At 48.1% G+C, this 17,952-nt stretch overlaps 1 protein-coding gene across 2 annotated transcripts in view; it reads left to right on the plus strand.

Moving 5' to 3' along the window:
• The first annotated feature begins 3,846 nt into the window (after window positions 1-3,846).
• Ksr2 (kinase suppressor of ras 2) overlaps window positions 3,847-17,952 on the plus strand; it is a 351,718-nt gene continuing 337,612 nt past the window's right edge. For both annotated transcript variants that reach the window (XM_057764873.1, XM_057764872.1), the window contains exon 1: window positions 3,847-4,931. In XM_057764873.1, coding sequence (XP_057620856.1) covers window positions 4,752-4,931 — 180 coding nt within the window. In that variant the 5' untranslated portion in view covers window positions 3,847-4,751. The remainder of the gene's footprint in view (window positions 4,932-17,952) is intronic.

Consider the following 17,952-nt stretch of genomic DNA (forward strand, 5'->3'; position numbering starts at 1 on the left):
AACGAGTCCCTGTGTGCTCCACAGGTTACCAGGCCGCAGCAAGGCAGCTGATACTCTGTGCCCATCACTTCTCAGCTAGGATGGCCCCTTTCCTGCTCAGTTCTGCAGGGGATGGGGAGCAGGCAGGGAAGGAGACATCCACTCTTACCTGGAGCCCACTGCAGACTCCTGGACCATCTCAGGTTACATCTCAGCACTGAAAGGGAAGAGGGGGCAGGGTCATAAATTCCAAATTATTCTCTGCTCTGTAGTAAATTCCAGGCTATCAGCTACAATAGACCCTGAAGGGGAGGGGGCAAGGAGGGAGATTTTGCTGAATCTACCCCACCCACTAGTAGACCAAGACGTGATTAGTAAAACTTCCCAGGAAGACTAGAGAGACAGCTTGACCTCTGAGGGCAGGGTGATGCCCAACACCACCTGTAAGGGCCGTCTGTGAACATGGCCTCAGGCCCCTCAGCATAGCCATCACAAGTCATGTGGGACTGGGCACCTGAGAGCAGGTGTGCCATCTCCCATCAGATTCCTCTCCATTGTCTGCTTTCCACTAAAACCTCCATGTGCTGTGTCTAATGGCAGAGTCGGATCATGTGGTACTCAATGGCCGGAAAGTTTCCAAAAGAGTACTTCAGGGTCTGCGAGACGGCTCGGGGTGAAGGGACTTGCAGCCAAGCTTAAGGACCTGAGTTGGAGCCCCGGGACCCACATGGTAGAAGGAGAGAATGAACTCCTAAAATGTGCCCACCCTGTCTTACATACACACATATATGCACACTTGTGCACACACACATAAATAAATACATATAATAAAGATTAATACAAATTTTAAAAAGTCAATTCTAAAAAAAGAGTGTTTCTTCTATAGAGAGGTTGTTTCCATAATGTGGGCTGTTTTCAAACAGGACAAAGATGCACTCGCTGCTGCTCTGGCAATTGATGACTTATGATTATTTTACTTGTCTAAGTTTCAGTAGAAACATCTTTGACAAACAGAAGCCATTTTGGAACAATATCAAAGCCTCTCCCGCCATTACTATCGATTCCTGCTAAATTCTCTTAAGAGATCTGTAGAAGACCCTGGGACCCAAGGGGCCCCATTTCAGGCTTCTGGAGACAGGAGAATTCTAAGTGGGTGAGCTGGTATGGGTGCCAGGAAAAAGGCTGAGAACATAAACTTTCACCAGTATATGGACTGTTGGCGTGACGCAGGGGTGGGGCAGAGAAACCTGAAGAACTTGTGCTCCTCTCAACAATCTATAGGGACAAAACAAGGGACTTTTAGGAGGTTGATATCCCAGAGTAGAAGAGAAAACGAGTCTGAAAATGGCATTTTCTAGCTTGGGATAACTGGCAGATCTGGATGCAGCACAGAGCAAAAGGCTGAGAAGCCGCGTAGAAAGTTCCAGAAAAAAAAAAACAAACCAGTTTTCCAAACTCTTGCCTTACTTAGGAGGTTAGGTCATAGGGGCAGGGAGAGGGGACCTTGAGAACAAGGATGATGGTGTCACATTGAAACAGAAACACACCCTTCACCCAGCTTGGCTGACAGAGCTGTGATCATTCCCCATCATGTCTCTTCAGGGCCAGACAGTCATTTAGAGACTCTCTATATATATGTCTCATACACAATATCTGCCACCAAACAAAAATTCAACAAGGCTCACTGATAGGACCAGATCATTAAAAACAAAGAGAAACATAGTAACCAGAAAGCTCCTCAAAGGTGGAGAGATGCTGGGGTCAGAGGAAAGTAACCGATGTTAATAAGTTCAAGGGAAACAAAGAACGGAGAAAATAGGAGGGAGACAACTTTGTGGTAGAACTGGACTCTGGAGACTTCATAGTGCTTAAAATTGGTTGTTTGGCCTCATTATGCATAGAGAGTGTTCTGCATGTGTGGTGCTGGGGATGGGGTCCAGGGTCGGGGCATGCTGGGTAAAACGGTCTGCCACTGAAGCACACACCCAGTCCACCAGACATTTGGAACATACGGATGCAACTCTGTGTGAGTTCTAAAGCCTCTGGCTCCAAGTCTACAAATCAATTTGATCCAACTTGGCCACTAGTGGTGTCCTCTCTCTTCATGCCACAGGTGGCTTGCTGGCTTGCTCTAGGGATGACCAACTTTAGCGTATGTTCTGAATCTCACACTGCTCTTGGCCGAGCCCTCTAGAATCCCAGAAACGGGAGAAAAGGATGCCTTTTGCTAATGTTTTCTCTCTCTCTCTGGAGGGAACGGTAATTGTTCTATGTTGCCAGGCTGACCCCAAACTCCTTTGTTCAAGCAGTCCTCCTGTCTCAGCCTCCCAAGGAGCTGGGACTTCAGGTACATACATGCCACACCAGGCTACTCATTATTGGAAACACAGCCCGTGGGCAGTTCATTAGGGATACAACTGGATCTGTCCGTCAGAGATGGGAGGCCTCCTTGAGACATTTGACTTCACCCTGAATGACAAGAAAAAAGTCAAAGAGAAGAGAATTAGGGTGAAGTGTGGTCTGGGCAGAGTGTGTATAGAGAACACCGATTTAATCAGGGGTTGGCATAGCTCCCTGAAATGAGCCACAGAGTAAATATTTTAGCTGCCATGAGCCATGCCATTTCTGCTGCAACCATTGGCTTTACAACAGGACAGAAGTAGCCATGCACCATTCATGAGTGGGTGGTAATTTTGAGGTTGCAGCCTCTCCAGCTGTCCATGTGCATGTGCTATCCTGATGGATGCTATTCTCCTAATAAAGAAACCTCCTGGGGGTAATTCATCTTCGTTCCTTTCTATCCAAACTATAATATAATCTTTTTTTTTTTTTTTTTTTTTTTTGAGACAGGGTCTCACTATGTAGCTCTGGCTGACCTGCAGCTAACTATATAGACGAGCCGGATGGACTCGAACTCCCAGAGATCCACCTGCCTCTGCCTTGCTAGTGCTGGCGTTAAAAGTGCACGCGCCATCATGTGCGGCTAAGAACAAAGGTGATATCTTTATTATTACTTTATAACAAACTGGTGGAGAGTACTCTGCGAGTATACGGATACCTAACTTCAATTCCTGGAACCCAAGGTGGAAGGAGAGACTTGACTTCACAAGCTGTGCTCTGGCTCGTAGGCACACTGCGGTGCACGTGTCGCCCCTCCCCCCATCAATTAATAAAAAGCGTATCTGTAACAGAGGCACTCCAGTAAAACTTCGTTAGCTGCATAGTGAAATGTGAATTTCTTGTATCTTCCCCTTTCTTGTCACAACGTATCTTTCCCTGCCCTCAACGTCTTTAAAATGTACAAGGGTGTTTTCTACTCCAGGACCCTAGGCGGCTGACAAAGGGTAGGGTTGGTAGCTGGAGTTACTCCAGAAAGGCCCTTGTGGGACAAGCTAGCAATCGGGAGCAAGACAACGCCTCCTGTCTCTCTGCAAATGGACCCTAGCTAGATCGGGCCCAGGTAGTCGTCGTCCCCATAACCGCCCCAACTCAAGGAAACCCATTAAGCCCTCCATCCCCACCCCTGTCCCCTGCCCAAGCCACAAGAAGACTCAGGCAAAGTCAGGCAAGGCGCACAGACTCGGAGCCCAGCAAGCCCGGCGCGCACCTGCTCCCGGGCCCCCGCGCACCTGCTGAGCCGCGCTCCGGCCTCGTCTCGCGAGATCAGGGCTGGCGTAGTGGCCCCCACCCCCACCCCGGCCACCGAGTACCTCTCCCCGCCCCCGGGCCGGGCCTCCCCGCCACCTAGGGGACCAGCCCGGCCCCCCTTTCCCACCCCCACCGCATCGTAGCGGCTGCGCTCCGCACGCGAGCCCCTCAGTCCCTAGGGACCCCGCCTCCCAGGCTGGAGGGTGGCCCGGTGGGCAGGTGCACGCGCCGCCTGCCGCCAGCGGGTCCCAGGCGCGCCCGGGGTGGGGGGACCCGGGGACCGGCTGCGCGCACGGCGCCTGTCGGCGCTGCATCCCTCGCTCCGCTCTCCACCCCGCCCTGTGATTGACAGGCAAGATGTCGGTGTGGAGCGAGGCAGGAGCCTTCACTCCTGGAGCCCAGCGGCGGCAGCAGCAGCGGCGACGTCGGCGGCAGCAGCAGCAGCAGCAGTGTTATCGCGGGGAGCAGACCGCAGCCAGCCGCAGTGGGCGCCGCAGCCGCGCCAGTCGTGCGCACAGCATCCTGAGAGTGCGCTGAGCGTGGAGACCCGCGGACCATGCCGTGTCACCGCGACCGGGAGGGGGGCAGGCGCGCTCCTTTTTGATATAAAATCCAGCCGGCCAAAAAGATTTATATACCTATAAGTCCGCCCTTCACGGAGCCGGTGTGCGAAGCGTGAGCTCTATTTCCCTCTGCCTCCTCCTTCCACTCCTCCTCCCCTTCCTCCTCCTCTCCCTCCTCCTCTTTCTCCTCCTCCTAAGTGTACAGACTGCACCCTACCACCTGGTTGGCTTCTGACAAACGGGCATCTCTCCCTTTTTAGGGACCAGAGACACAGAGAAAGAGAGAGGAGAGAGACAAGGGACATTCTAATGCAGACTGCCTGATACTCCCCCCCCAAAAATAATAATAAATTTTGGCTCTTGTCCCCTCCTCCAACCCCCACCCCCTCAAGCTTGTGTGAGATGTTGGGTTTCTTCAGGAGACACTGCTGAGAAGTCGCAGTGGTTGGAGAGGCGTAGGGGGGTGGACTCCCTCTACCTCCACTCCCTCCCTCCCCCTTTTTTCTTTCTGGGAGGAGGTGGAGGAGGAGGAGGAGGGGAAGGGGGGTTGCAGAGCAAGCGATGGATGAGGAAAACATGACGAAAAGCGAAGAACAGCAACCTCTGAGTTTGCAAAAAGCCTTGCAGCAGTGCGAGCTGGTTCAGAACATGATAGACCTGAGCATCTCCAATCTGGAAGGGCTTAGGACGAAGTGTGCAGCTTCCAACGACCTCACGCAGAAGGAGATCCGGACCCTGGAGGTAGGTGTTGCCTGGGATGGGGGGGGCAATCCTGCCTTCCTTTCCCCTTCTCCAGTCCTACCCCGTCCCTTTGGGGTTCTGTTTGCTGAGGGAGGGCCTGGGGAGGGGAAGGGTGAAGCAGGTGGGCACCAATGATGCGCTATGATTTATCACCTGGCAAAGCCAGCACGGATGTCCCTTCCCAGTGTGGCTGTTGTCTGTGCTCGGCCGGGTGGCGGTTATAGCAGTAATAATTGCTGTTCCGTATTTATTATTATGGGTTGTAGCTGTTGCCATGATTCTTCTTTCCCGTGGGAGGAGGGAGTTTTACTTTATTATTATTTTCTTGTCTTTTTTCTTTCTTTTTCTTTTCTTTTTTTTTCCTTTCTTTTTCTTTTTTTTGCGTTTGGGGATTTGTTTATATGCCACGGGGCGCGGAGGGGGGGGGGCTTGTGTGTTGAATGCACGGTAGGGGCTGCAGGGAACCCACGTGACCTTGTGCGTTCTGCAGGTGGTCAAAGGTGGTTTTGACTGGTTTGATGGGGCTGCCTGAAAGGAAAGACTCGACCCTTTGCTCTGTGTCTCACCCGTCACCCCCCATATACACAAGATGCATGACAAAAGTCCCCAGGGAACTACCCGTTTCTAACACAGTCATTTGATGTAAGGGGGTGAATGCAGGCCCAAATTGTGTACAAAGAAACAATATTATGGTTGCCTGGGTGGTTCTTGCACTAGGTGGTTTGGGGAAAATCCTCTTGAGTTGTCTTGGTGAGACTTTGTGGATGGGGGGCCAGGGGAAGGAGCTGTGTTTGGCTCTTAATAGCATCTCTCCAACAGAACTTGAGTGGAGTTGGAAGCAGTTTGCTGAGAGACAGTGACAGGGATGGCTACAAAGTCACCACAAAGAGGTGGAAGGAACTACTTTCTTTCGAAGGCCGTTTTCTCAGAGGAAACTTTCAGGGTTATGGGAAAGGCCTGGTGTTCTGAAATCCTTGGGTGTCCACCTTGTTCAAAATGTCAGACAGATGCAGCCCCCTCACCGTCCTTCCCACAAAACGGCCCAGCTGTCCACAGTTTTTGATTTAATTTGGGAATTCCCACTAGCTGGCATTTGTCAGGGGGTGGTGGCCATGGAGATCAGAGCAAAGGAGGGTTCCCCTTTTAGTGGTGTGGCCATGTATCATGGAGCTTGGTGGTTTGGTTGGTCTCTGGCTTGTGAGTTCTTAAAGCCTGAAGTCTTGAGTCTTGGCTGGTGGGTCATCTTAATGCACCTCTCTGATTCACTTTTATTTCTCCAGCGGGGTTTTAAATTTGGGGAGGTAATCAATATTCAGGAGGTTACCATTTGGAAAGAGGAGTTTGTGCGTATAGATTTTAATACAGCGCTTGCCACCCTCAGATATATGCCTGTGCTCACCTGTCAGGCGGTAACACGATCCCAGAGATGGAATCAGATAAATAGCCATGTGGCATGTGTGTTGGGAGGCACAGGCGTCGCCTTTCTCAGGGTTTTCAGAGCGAGAGAAGGCTTGGTTAACGTTTGTTGCTGGAAGAAAAAGTGTGGGATGTGTTAGCCCAGCCCTGGTCTCTGCATGGGGCCCACAGAAGATTGGTTCAGAGCTATACCTGGGAAAGCTTATATAGATAACCCCTGAAGGCCACCACCACGTCTCCTCTAAAAGAACCCACCATGCTGGGATCATTATTGCAGTTTAAGTTTCTCACAGGTTCCCTCCTATTCCGTCCTCTGATGATTCCCTGCAGAGTGGTGACCGACACAGCTGGGCATTCAGGCTGGGGTGTAGCTCAGTGGTCCAGTGCTTTTGTGGCATGCCAAGACCCTGGGTTCAATTCCCAACACTGTGCAAACACGCAAACCAAGAGTGGGTACTTGGTTCTGTGTTGTCTCTCTGCAAGGTGGTTTACATTTGAAACTGGAGGACAGGAGCACTGGTCAAGAAGTTGGAATCACAGGCGTCTTAGTCAGGGTTACTGCCGCTATGATAGTAACATGACCAAGGCAAGTTGGCTACGAAAGGGTTTATTCTACATATGCGTTCACATCATAGTTTATCAGCAAAGGAAGTCAGGGCAGGAACCTGGAGGCAGGAGCTGGTGCAGAGGCCATGGAGGGAGTTGCTTCCTGGTGTTCCTTCATGGTTTGCTCAGCCTGCTTTCACCAGCTGAGGGATGACACCACCCGTGACAGGCCAGGTCCTCCTGCATTGCTCAGTTATCAAGAAAATACCCAGCAGCTGGATGTAATGGAGGCATTTTCTCAGGTGAGGCTCCTGCCTTCCAGATGACTCTAGCTTGTGTCAAGCTGGCATAAAACCAGCCAGCACAATAGGGAACACATCTTTCTTCTGAGGGTACCGCAGGACACACCAGTCACTGGATCCATATTGCCCAGTGACTGTTTTGGAACAATTATGTCAGCTTTGACTTCCTAAGTCCCTAGGACCAGGGGGTAGGGAAGGAGCCCTGGGGAGGGTAAGCTCCTGCTGGACTTCATGTTTGCATTCACTGAGTTTTCCTCCCGAACTTTTTTGAAAGTCTCATAGGGGTGCTGGCTAACGTGTGGATGCCCAGCATCCGATGGCCACATTCTAATTTAGCTGAAATTGGAGAGAGGGCCCAGGAATGTGCATTTAGTAAGCAGTGTGCTTCTGTGTATAATTTTTCCTTGGTGGTGCCGGGAATTGATCCCAGTACCTTGTAAAAGCTAGACAAGGGCTCCACCACTGACTATAACCCCAAACCCCAGGTTTCTGATTCAGGTTTTGATAGGGTTACTTTATGAATTACTTATCCAAGCTGGGCATGGTGGTGCACACCTGTAATCCTAGTACTTGGGAAGCTGGGACAGGAGGAGGGAGAGTCCAAGGCTAGCCTGGGCCACATAGAGAGACTGTGCCTCAAATTAAAAAGGAAGAGAGGGCTGGGTTGTGATTCAGTGGTGGAGATCTTGCCTAATATAGCCTGTGCAACTCTGAAAAATATAAAAACAAAAGCAACAAATAACAACAGCAAAAATCAAACAACAACAAAACCCCTGATCCATTAGGACATAAATGTGTGCTCCAGCTATTTTCGTTTTAATATCACCTTGAACTTTGATTATTGTGCTTGTGAGTACAAGGACACACTCTGCTTTGGATCCAGGGATTGAACCCAGGTCCTCAGGTTTTCAAGGCAAGTGTTTGTCACCTTGCCAGCCCTTGTGTATGTGAGTGATTTAGTTGGCTCATGGCTGTCGAGGTTGATGATATCCATCTTTTGGGCAGAATCCCAAGGTGGCTCGAGGCATCACATGTTGAGAGACAAGTTCCCTGTTATTTCTGCCGTTTGAGGGTGACAACTCCCTGCTCACAAACACCAACCTGAACATATGGATGATAATCAGTACGCACTCCTCAAGAAATAAAAACACGCCACATGAACTTGGCCTTCACAAAGCCTTCTTCTTGGTAGGGAAGAGAGGTTTACTTCTCAGTAAAGTGACAATGAGAACCAAACCCGGAGGAAGTTCTGATGGCTTTTCTGTGACAGTTGGTTACAAGATGGCTCCATTGCTCCAGCTGTCACATCCGCATTTAAGGCAGAAAAGAGAAGGATTCTGTGAGTGTGGAGAGTTGAAAGCTTCACATTTTTGGTTTCAGGAAACAAAGACTTTCATGTGGTAACCTTCCTTCTCAACAGCAACGTTCAGTTATGTCTTCTTGGCCGTAGTAGGGTCAGATGTTCTAGCTGCAAGGGAGGCTGTACAGAGAGCAGTGGAAAAGCCATCATTTTCCTTGCCTGGGATGACCCCTGTGCCCACCATATAAAGTCAAGGTTCTGCTTTCATGGGGTAAGGTTCAATGGGTATTAGGTGAGACACCAGTGACACCAAGTCCACATTTTATCGGTGGATATTTTGATGGAGAAGAAAATCAGCGCTGTGGAGTTTGAGAGAGGTTGGCGTCCTAGCTGCTCTGCTTTTTGCTGGATACAAAGGGAAACATTTTAGCCAAACTGACAATCTTGAGTAATAAGTCAAGATTGAACCCAGGTCCTCAGGTTTTCAAGGCAAGTGTTTGTCACCTTGCCAGCCCTTGTGTATGTGAGTGATTTAGTTGGCTCATGGCTGTCGAGGTTGATGGGCGGAGGGGGGTCGTAGGGGTTGCCAATGGTGACACTTTCAAAGACACCAATGAACTAAAGTGTCATTAGGTACTAAGCAGACAATAGGGCATAGGCAGATTGTATTTATTACTTTATTACTCTTCCTTTCGTTGCTACTGAATACTATTGGAAAGTACTTTAAAAGAAGGTTTATTGCTGGGCGGTGGTGGTGCACACCTCTAATCCCAGCACTCGGGAGGCAGAGGCAGGGGGATCTCTGTGAGTTTGAGGCCAACCAGAGCTACATAATGAGTCTCTGTCTCCACAAACAAACAAATAAACAAACAAACAAAGTCACAGCCCATCAGGATGGGAAAGCGTGGTGGCGGAGTCATAAGGCAGCGGGTCTTGTTCAGTCAGTAGTCAGGAAGCAGAGAGCAGATATCAAACTTAAGACTCGCCCTTCAGTGACTCACTTCTATCAGCTAAGCAACAGTTTAAAAGCAATGGTTCTCAACCTCTGGGTTGTGACCCTTTTGGGGTTGAATATCAGATATTCTACATATCAGATATTTACATTACAATTCATAACAGTAGCAAAATTATGAAGTAGCACTGAAATAATGTTATGGTTGGCGGTCACCACAATATGTGGAACTGTATTTAAGGGTTACAGCATTAGGAAGGTTGGGAACCACTGGGCTAAAGGTTCAACAACATTCTAAAGCAATGACACAGGTTGGGGACCAAGTGCTCAAACACAGGAGCCTGTGGAACAGTGATGGTGGTCAGCAGGGGATGGTGTGGGATAAATGACAGGGGAGTGGCTGGGCACAGAGGAGCTTGAGTGATATTTCTGAGCATGTTAGGGAGCACGACGGCTATGTGGGATGTTAGCCCTGCGCCGGACGCGACCATGCAACATGTATTCTGTGGGCAAAACAAATTCTGTGCGGGCAGGGTTTGGAAACACGGAGTGCATGCCTTTTCAGAGCCTTTGCCCTGGCATCTGTGCACACTGTGCCTCCGAGAGGACAGTCTGGGCTGTTTGCCTTTCCCAAGGATTGCCCTGGGGGTGTTTATTCTGTAGAATCCACCTGGGGAAACTTAGCCAGGCAGTGAGGGAGGCCTGCCTGACTGGGGAGGTGGGGATTTAGAGTGGAAAGGCGGATGGGAAGGGTGGAGATTGTAGCAAAGGTGACCCTGTGGCCCGCTAGACTTCACAGTGCTGCACAGGGACTGGTCTGCTCAGGATGGAGGGCACCTGATGGAATGTCACGGGAAATGAACTCAAGTCCCTGATTCCTGGGGTCTTACTTAGCACAGGGGAGTCACACGCAACATTTGCATCCCTTTGTGGGAGGAGATAGACATCTTTAGAGGTGTTGGAGTGAATACTGTAAAAAGATGATTGACAGCAAGTCTGTTGACAGTCTATAGCAGGGGCTAGCCAGCCTTTTCTGTTAAGGGCTGAATAGTAAATACATTAGGCTTTGTGTATCCAAGTTTCACAGATGCTCACAGAGCTAACAGCCTGAAGTAGCCACAGTAGACAATGAGGTGTGGGGCGTGGGGGAGTTTCCCAGTAAAACTTTATTCGTGGCCCCTGAATTTTGAGTTTGATATTATTTTCATATACCACGATGTATTCTTTTTCTTTTGATTTGTTATATGTTAAAAAAAATATAAAAGAACTATTCTTAGTTTGGGACCTGACAAGACTGGCCACAGCTGAAACTTGGTTCATCCTTGCTCCGGAGGAGGAATGGGATTAGACAGGGGTTGGGGGCTGGAAGGCTCTGGCCGTGCACAGGGACATGGCTCTGAGCTGGCTCAGCGGTGGTCAGAGTGCAAGGAGAGGGAAGTGATGGCTTTGGGGGACAAGGGCAGATGCCATGACATCTCATGTGGCACAGGCTTCATGGCTGCACTTAGCCATAATTGCTTTCCACACATGCACCTCAGTTCTTGACTTCTTTGTCATGAGTCTTCCCTGGACTTAAGTTCATTTGGGAAAGTCTGTGTGCATGCACTCCATAGTACATGTATAAAAGTCATAGAACAACTTTGTGAATTTGGATTTTTTAAACCATCTTTATGTGGGTTCCAGGATTGAACTCAGGTCTCTGGGCTTGTTGGCAACACATTTAACCACTGAGAAATCTCGCAAACCCTAAAGTGTTTTTTTTTTATCTCTTTCCCTCCCTCCCTTTCTCCCTCCCTCCCTCCCTCCCTCCCTCCCTCCCTCCCTCCCTCCCTCCATGTGAGTGCTCTATCTGCATGTATACCTTTATGCTAGAAGAGGGCATCAGATCCCACTATAGATGGTTGTGAGCCACCATGTGGTTGCTGGGAATTGAACTCAGGACCTCTGGAAGAGCGGCGAGTGCTCTTAACCTCTGAGCCATCTCTCCAGTCCCCTGCCCCCCAGTGTTATTTTCAATGGCTGCATATTATTCTAGGCTGTTCCACATCCCTGACTAAAATTCTACAGATAGGTGCTTTTGTTGTGACTTCCCACTGTGATGAGCCTGGACACCCTATGGCTGGGGCTTGCCTGCTGGTCCCTAGAAGTGAAACTGCTAGGTCAAAGGTCACATTTCTGGACCTTTAATAAGTTTTATCAAATTATTCTCAATGAACAATGTGAGAAAAGGCCTGCTTCCCGTATCTTCAGCATGAATGCATATTTTATTTTCTAAGTTGTTGGTTTTGATCCAACCCCGTGCTCCCCTTCAGCCCCAACTCCACTGTAGAGATTCTCAGAATCCTGAGTGGCAAACCATGTCCGAGGGGTTCACTGCCCACCTCTGACTTTTGGAATGGCTTCTAACTGTGGAGTTTTCTAGTTTCTCTGCAATGAGCAATGGTTTTCTAGGTCCCCACTCAACTTTGGGGAAGAGAACAGACTAACTTTTCTATTCTCCTCTTTCCACCCAGTGTGGGTCTGGGACAGGGGAGATATTTCGAGACCAGAGGCAACTCAGGACTCTAGGTGGCTGGGATGGAGGCTGAAGCAGCTGAGGGGTGGGAAGAGACAGGGACACACATAGGAGAAGGAGAAGCAAAGTGAAGCCTGGAGTGATTTTTTTCCTTCAGGTTTCCTCCAGGCTGGAATGCCTCCCCAGTGGGTCATGACTGTAACTGTGGTCGATCCAGTTTTACAAGCGAATTTACAGAGGTTTAAAGCAATCAGTTCAACCCAAGCCATTGTGGCAAGGGAGCCACAGATAAGGAACAGGTCGTGGGTCGGTCACCCTGTATTCTCCAGGGGTGGCATTGCCCCGAAGAGAAAGAGGTGAGACCAGAGCAGATACGGGGCAGGGACTACTTCTGATGTGTTTGGAGGTGATGGCTATAGATTAATAATGGCCGTAATGATGGAATATTGTTCGACCACTGTCTTTTGGGTTGACGGTCCTTAAATTGAAATGGAAACAACCTAAGGTGGTCACAGAGACCCACGCTCACTGATGTGGTGGGTTTCTACCAGAGATCGGACTGCACGAGGGTTCTAATCTCTCAGAGCACAGCAACGAACAGAAAGAGGTTCAGTAATGTTTTATACGGGGTATGTAGAAATGACAATATTTTACATATACTGGCTTAACTCTCTCAAACTCAATTCACATGTATCTTGGTGCCTTTCTCCTTAAGGAGATGAGAAAGTTTCAAACAACGTTAGTGGCATAAGGGATATTTGTGTGAGGAATACTGGTGCCCCCCTCTCCTCTCATCCCCTTCTCCCCTCTTTCCCTACCCCTCTTCTTCCCCCTTCTCCTCTCCTCCGCTTCCTTCCCCTTGAGTTGGGTGCTGGGACTTAAACACAGACAGTCGAGCAGAAGACTCAGTGTGCTGGTTGTGAGGAGTCCCAGTGATGGGGAGGGAATGTTCACGGAATCCTGTTGGAGACACTGAACTCCTTTTGGGGCCGATGGTGGTGGTGGTTCCTCACCATTCCAGGGCACCTGGTGCCTCTGAGCTGCCAACTTAAAAATTATTAGAGCAGGAGGGCTGGAGAGATGGCTCAGCGGTTAAGAGCATTGCCTGCTCTTCCAAAGGTCCTGAGTTCAATTCCCGGCAACCACATGGTGGCTCACAACCATCTGGATTGAGGTCTGGTGCCCTCTTCTGGCCTGCAAACATACACACAGACAGAATATTGTATACATAATAAATAAATAAATATTTAAAGAATTATTAGAGCAGGAACTTTATGTGCATTTTTAACATAATAAAAAGCTGCTTTTAACATTTTAATTACATTTATGTTTTCATTGTGTATGTGTGATACACACACGCACACACATGTGTATGTATACATTGGTGCATGCCCTGCAGTGTGCGTTTGGAGGTCAGAGGACAGTTTGTGTTGTGGGGTTCAGTTCTGTTCTCCCACCATGCTGTGAGACCTGGGAAGTGAACTCAGACTTGGTGGCAATCGCCTTTACTCCCTGAGGTTTCCCATCCTCTTTTAAAGAATGTTCTATGCATGAAATAACTGGGTAGGTTGCTTTCAAGATTGGCTTTTTTTTTTTTTTTTTCACACACGATGTCTGTGAGATTCAAATCCACATGGTTGCACAGGGCAGTACTTCCTCTGTGTATAAATGTGTGTGTGTGTGTGGTGTGTGTGTGTGTATGTGTCTATGTGAGGGCACCATATCCCTGGATCTGGACTTATAGACAGATATGAGCTGCCATGTGGGTGCTGGGAATTGAACTGGGGTTCTCCAGAAGAGCAGCCAGTGCTGTTAACCACTGAGCCATCTCCCCAGCCCCACGAACTTGTTTTATGTGAACTCAACTTTAAATTTCTCTGGGATAAAAACATAGTTGTGGAGTGGCCAGATTATGGGGATTAATAACTGCTTTTCATAGGCCCCACCCTCTGCATCTGTATTGACATGTGTGGTTATTGGCATGAAGCTCCTCGGCTTCACCAGCTCCTGGGGTGGTCTCTATCTTAGCTACTGTTCTATTGCTGTGATGAGACACCATGGCCATGGCAACTCTTATAAAAGAAAGCATTGAACTGGGGCTGGCTTACAGTTTCTGAGGCTTAGTCCATTGTCATCATGGCACAGGAAGTATGGCGGCACATAGGCGGACATGGTGCTGGAGAAGTAGCTGAGAGTTCTACATCCAGATCCACAGGCAGCAGGAAGAGAGAGACACTGGGCCTGGCTTGGGCTTTTAAAAAACTTCACCCCCCCCCCCCCCGCAGTGACACACTTCCTCCAACAAGGGCACACCTCCTAATCCTTCTCAAGCATTGCCACTCCTGACGACTAAGCATTCAGATAGATGAGCCGTGGGGCCTTTCTTATTCAAGGCACCACAAGCACCGTTTATTTTTGTCTTAAAATTGTATTTACTCGTTTGTGTGTATCAGGGTGGGAAGTTTAGGTGCTGTGGCACATATGAAGGGAGGGCAGAGGACAACTCTTAGGTGTTCTTTCCTTATGCTTTGTGGGTGTGGGGCACCCTCAGATCTTCAGCTTGGCAACCGACACCCTGACCCTCAGTGTCATCTCACCAGCCCCCAGTACTTTCCCAGTCCCTTTCCTATCAGCGTGGTGCCCCTCTGATGTCTGAGGCAGAGGGGTTCTCTCTCCCCCGTAAATGCTGGTTGAGAACATGTAGGCTCAAGCCTGTGGTGGCCAATATGGGTTGTTCCCTTGACACACCCTCAGCAGAGGAAATACCTCCATCAGATGTTTCTGTGGTCAGACTGAGCAGAGGCAGAAAGCAAACTGGCAAGCAGCTTCCTCTGTGGCCTCTTCTCCAGTGCCTGCTTCCATTTTCCTTCAGTGAGTTCCTGTCTCGGCTTCCCTCAGTGATGGACTGTAAACTTTAGCCAAATGAACCTGTCCTCCTAATGCTACTTTTGGTCAAGACTTGAATCAGGGCATCAGAAAGCAAATGTGCAGAGACTTTTCTCCCACTTAGTTCTTTATAGGCCCGGAACAAGCTCTCTCTCCTGCTCTTCGTACTTTCTTTAAATCGTGTCTCTGACAGAGCAGAACTTTGGTTGGTTTGTTTTTTGAGACAGGGTTTTGCTTGTGTAACAGTCCAGGCTGTCCTAGAATTTGCTTTGTAGACCAGGCTGGCCTCAAACTCAGTGAGATTCACCTGCCTCCCAAGTGCTGGGATTAAAGGTGTGCGCCACCATGCCCTGTTCAGAGCAGAACTTATAAACTACGATGAAACAGAAATGATCAGTTGTGCCTTTTGTATATTGTAGCTTTTGCTGTTCTGGCTGAGAACGCCACCTGACCTCAAAGAATGCCTCCTGTCTTTGATTGTAAATGCCTTGCGTCTGCTAACCTGTGTTTAGACCCATGATGTATTGAGTCAATTTTTGCATACTCTTCTCCCTCTCCTCACTTTGGGTGTATGCTGTTCCAAAGACTGTTTCTTCCTCTGAAGACTTGTTTCTTGTATCTGGACTGTAGGATCAATTACCCATACCTATACCAATACCCACTTTTTCTTTTAGGAAAATTTAATTTTCATTGACACGTGTACCTAGATGCCTGTATAGGGTGTGGCGTGGTGTGCTGGTATGTAGTGTCTCTTTGTATGTGTGAGCGCAGTGTATGTGTACTTGTGTATGTGGATGCATGTTGAGGTCAGAGGTTGCTGCAGGTGTCTTCCTTATTCATGCTCCATCTTTTTTTTTTTTTTTTTTTTTCGAGACAGGGTTTCTCTGTAGCTTTGGTGCCTGTCCCGGAACTAGCTCTTGTAGACCAGGCTGGCCTCGAACTCCCAGAGATCCGCCTGCCTCTGCCTCCCGAGTGCTGGGATTAAAGGCGTGCGCCACCACCGCCTGGCTCCATCTTATTTTTTGAGGCAGGGTCTCTCGCTGAATGTAGAGCTCACTGATTTGGCTAAACCGACATTGAGCCACAGGGATCCTCCTGTCTCTTCTGCATGCTATACTTGGGTTTTTAATATGATTTCTGGGGATCTAAACTCAGGTCCTCAGGGTAGCAAGCACTTTGGTGGCTGAGCCATCTCCACAGCTCCTTGATGTCAAATTTCTTTCTTTTTTAAACTTTCTTTTTTTGTAGATTTCTTTATTTAATTTCATGTATGAGGGTTTTTTTTTTAGATTTATTTATTTATTATGTGTACAGTGTTCTCTCTGCGTGTACGCCTGCATGTCAGAAGAGGGCATCAGATCCCACTATAGATGGTTGTGAGCCACCATGTGGTTGCTGGGAATTGAACTGCAGACCTCTGGAAGAGCAGTCAGTGCTCTTAACCTCTGAGCCATCTCTCCAGCCCTGCTGGAGTGTTTTGCCTGCATAGATGTGTACACTACTTGTGTGCCTGGTGCCTGTGGAAGTCAGAAGAGGGCATCTGATCTCCTGGAACTGGAGGTATGGGCAGTTGTGGGTCATCATAGGGATGCTGGAAATCAAACCCAAGTCCTCTGGAAGAGCTCTCAGCCTTGGAGCCGTTTCTCTACCTCCATAACAGGGTTTTAAAAATAGGGATAAGCAAACTGATTCTAAAATGGAAAGAGAATGAATTAAGTAGCCAAAACAGTATTGAAGAAGCAGCAGGAGGAGAGAAGAAGGGAAGAGAAGAGAGGCAGAGGAGGAGGAAGAGGAGTTAGGAGGAACTGAAACCATCTGATTTAAGCATTAGTCTAACACTACGATAGTCAAGGCGGTGTGGTGTTGGCACAGGGTGTTCAGTGTGTGGGTCCTGCATGCCATTGCCCAAGTGTTTCATTTTAGTCTTGCATTCGTATTAAATGACATGACTTAGAGGTTTTTCATTTGCCTTTGTTGCTTTTTAGCATTAGAAATGCGAGTGAAATTTTTTTATGTTGACCTTACATCTTGTGATTTGAATAAACATACTAGGAATTTTTAAAAATATAGATGCTGTGGGAATTTTGTACATGGACAATTGTGCTGTCTGCAGATAGGGATAGTTGTATTTTTAAATATTTCATTTTACTGGCTAAGACTTTTACTGTGATGTTTAATAGGAGCAGTGGGAGCTGGCGTCCCTGCCTTGCTCCTGGTCTTTTGGGGGAAAACACTCAGTTTTTCCATTATAATAATGTTTGCTTTGGGCATTTAAAATATATTGTTTTGGTATATTAGCCTTTCCTTTAATAAACATTCTTTTCTTTCCTGGTTCACTTTGAGTTTACATTTGGTCAAATGCTTTTCCTCCACCAATTAGTATGGTTGTATAGTTTATTTTCTTTATCAGTTAGTACAGCTTGTTTCCTTTGCAATGCTTTTATTTTTAATTATTCATGAAAGTTTTTTAATTAATTAAAATTTTAAAAATATTTATTCTTATTATTTTATTTGTGTGGATGTGTCTGTATGCGTGTGTGTTACTTTGTGTGTGATCATGGGGGCTAGAGGAGAGTGTTGGAGCCCCTGGAGCTGGAGTTACAGGCAGTTGTGAGGGACACTATGTGGGTGTCAGAAACCCAACTCAGGCCATCTGGAAGAGCCACAAGTGTTCTTAACTGATCAGCTATCTCTCCAATCCCCAAATCAAATTTCTTCGATAGTGTTAAGATTAAGTAAAACCTGGGGGAGGGGGAGGGCAGCGGCAGGCAGTGGTGGCACACGCCTTTAATCTCAGAGGAGGCAGAGGCAGGCGGATCTCTGTGAGTTTGAGGCCAGCCTGGTCTACAGAACAAGTTCCAGGACAGCCAGGGCTACATAGAAAAACCCTGCCTTGAAAAACCAAAACCAAAGCCAGAGAGAGAGAGAGAATAATTTATTCTTGGTAAATTTGGGTAGCTTGTGGTTTCAAGGAGTTGGTTGGTAAGTTTTATTTAAATTGTTGCATCTACAGAGGCCTCACGCTTTCCTTTCCTTTATTGCCCATCTGGTGCCCATAGGATCTGTAGTGATGTCTCCTTGCTTGTGCCTGATTTAGTCAGTTT

The sequence above is a fragment of the Chionomys nivalis genome, chromosome 3, assembly GCF_950005125.1.
Source record: "Chionomys nivalis chromosome 3, mChiNiv1.1, whole genome shotgun sequence".
NCBI lineage: Eukaryota > Metazoa > Chordata > Mammalia > Rodentia > Cricetidae > Chionomys > Chionomys nivalis.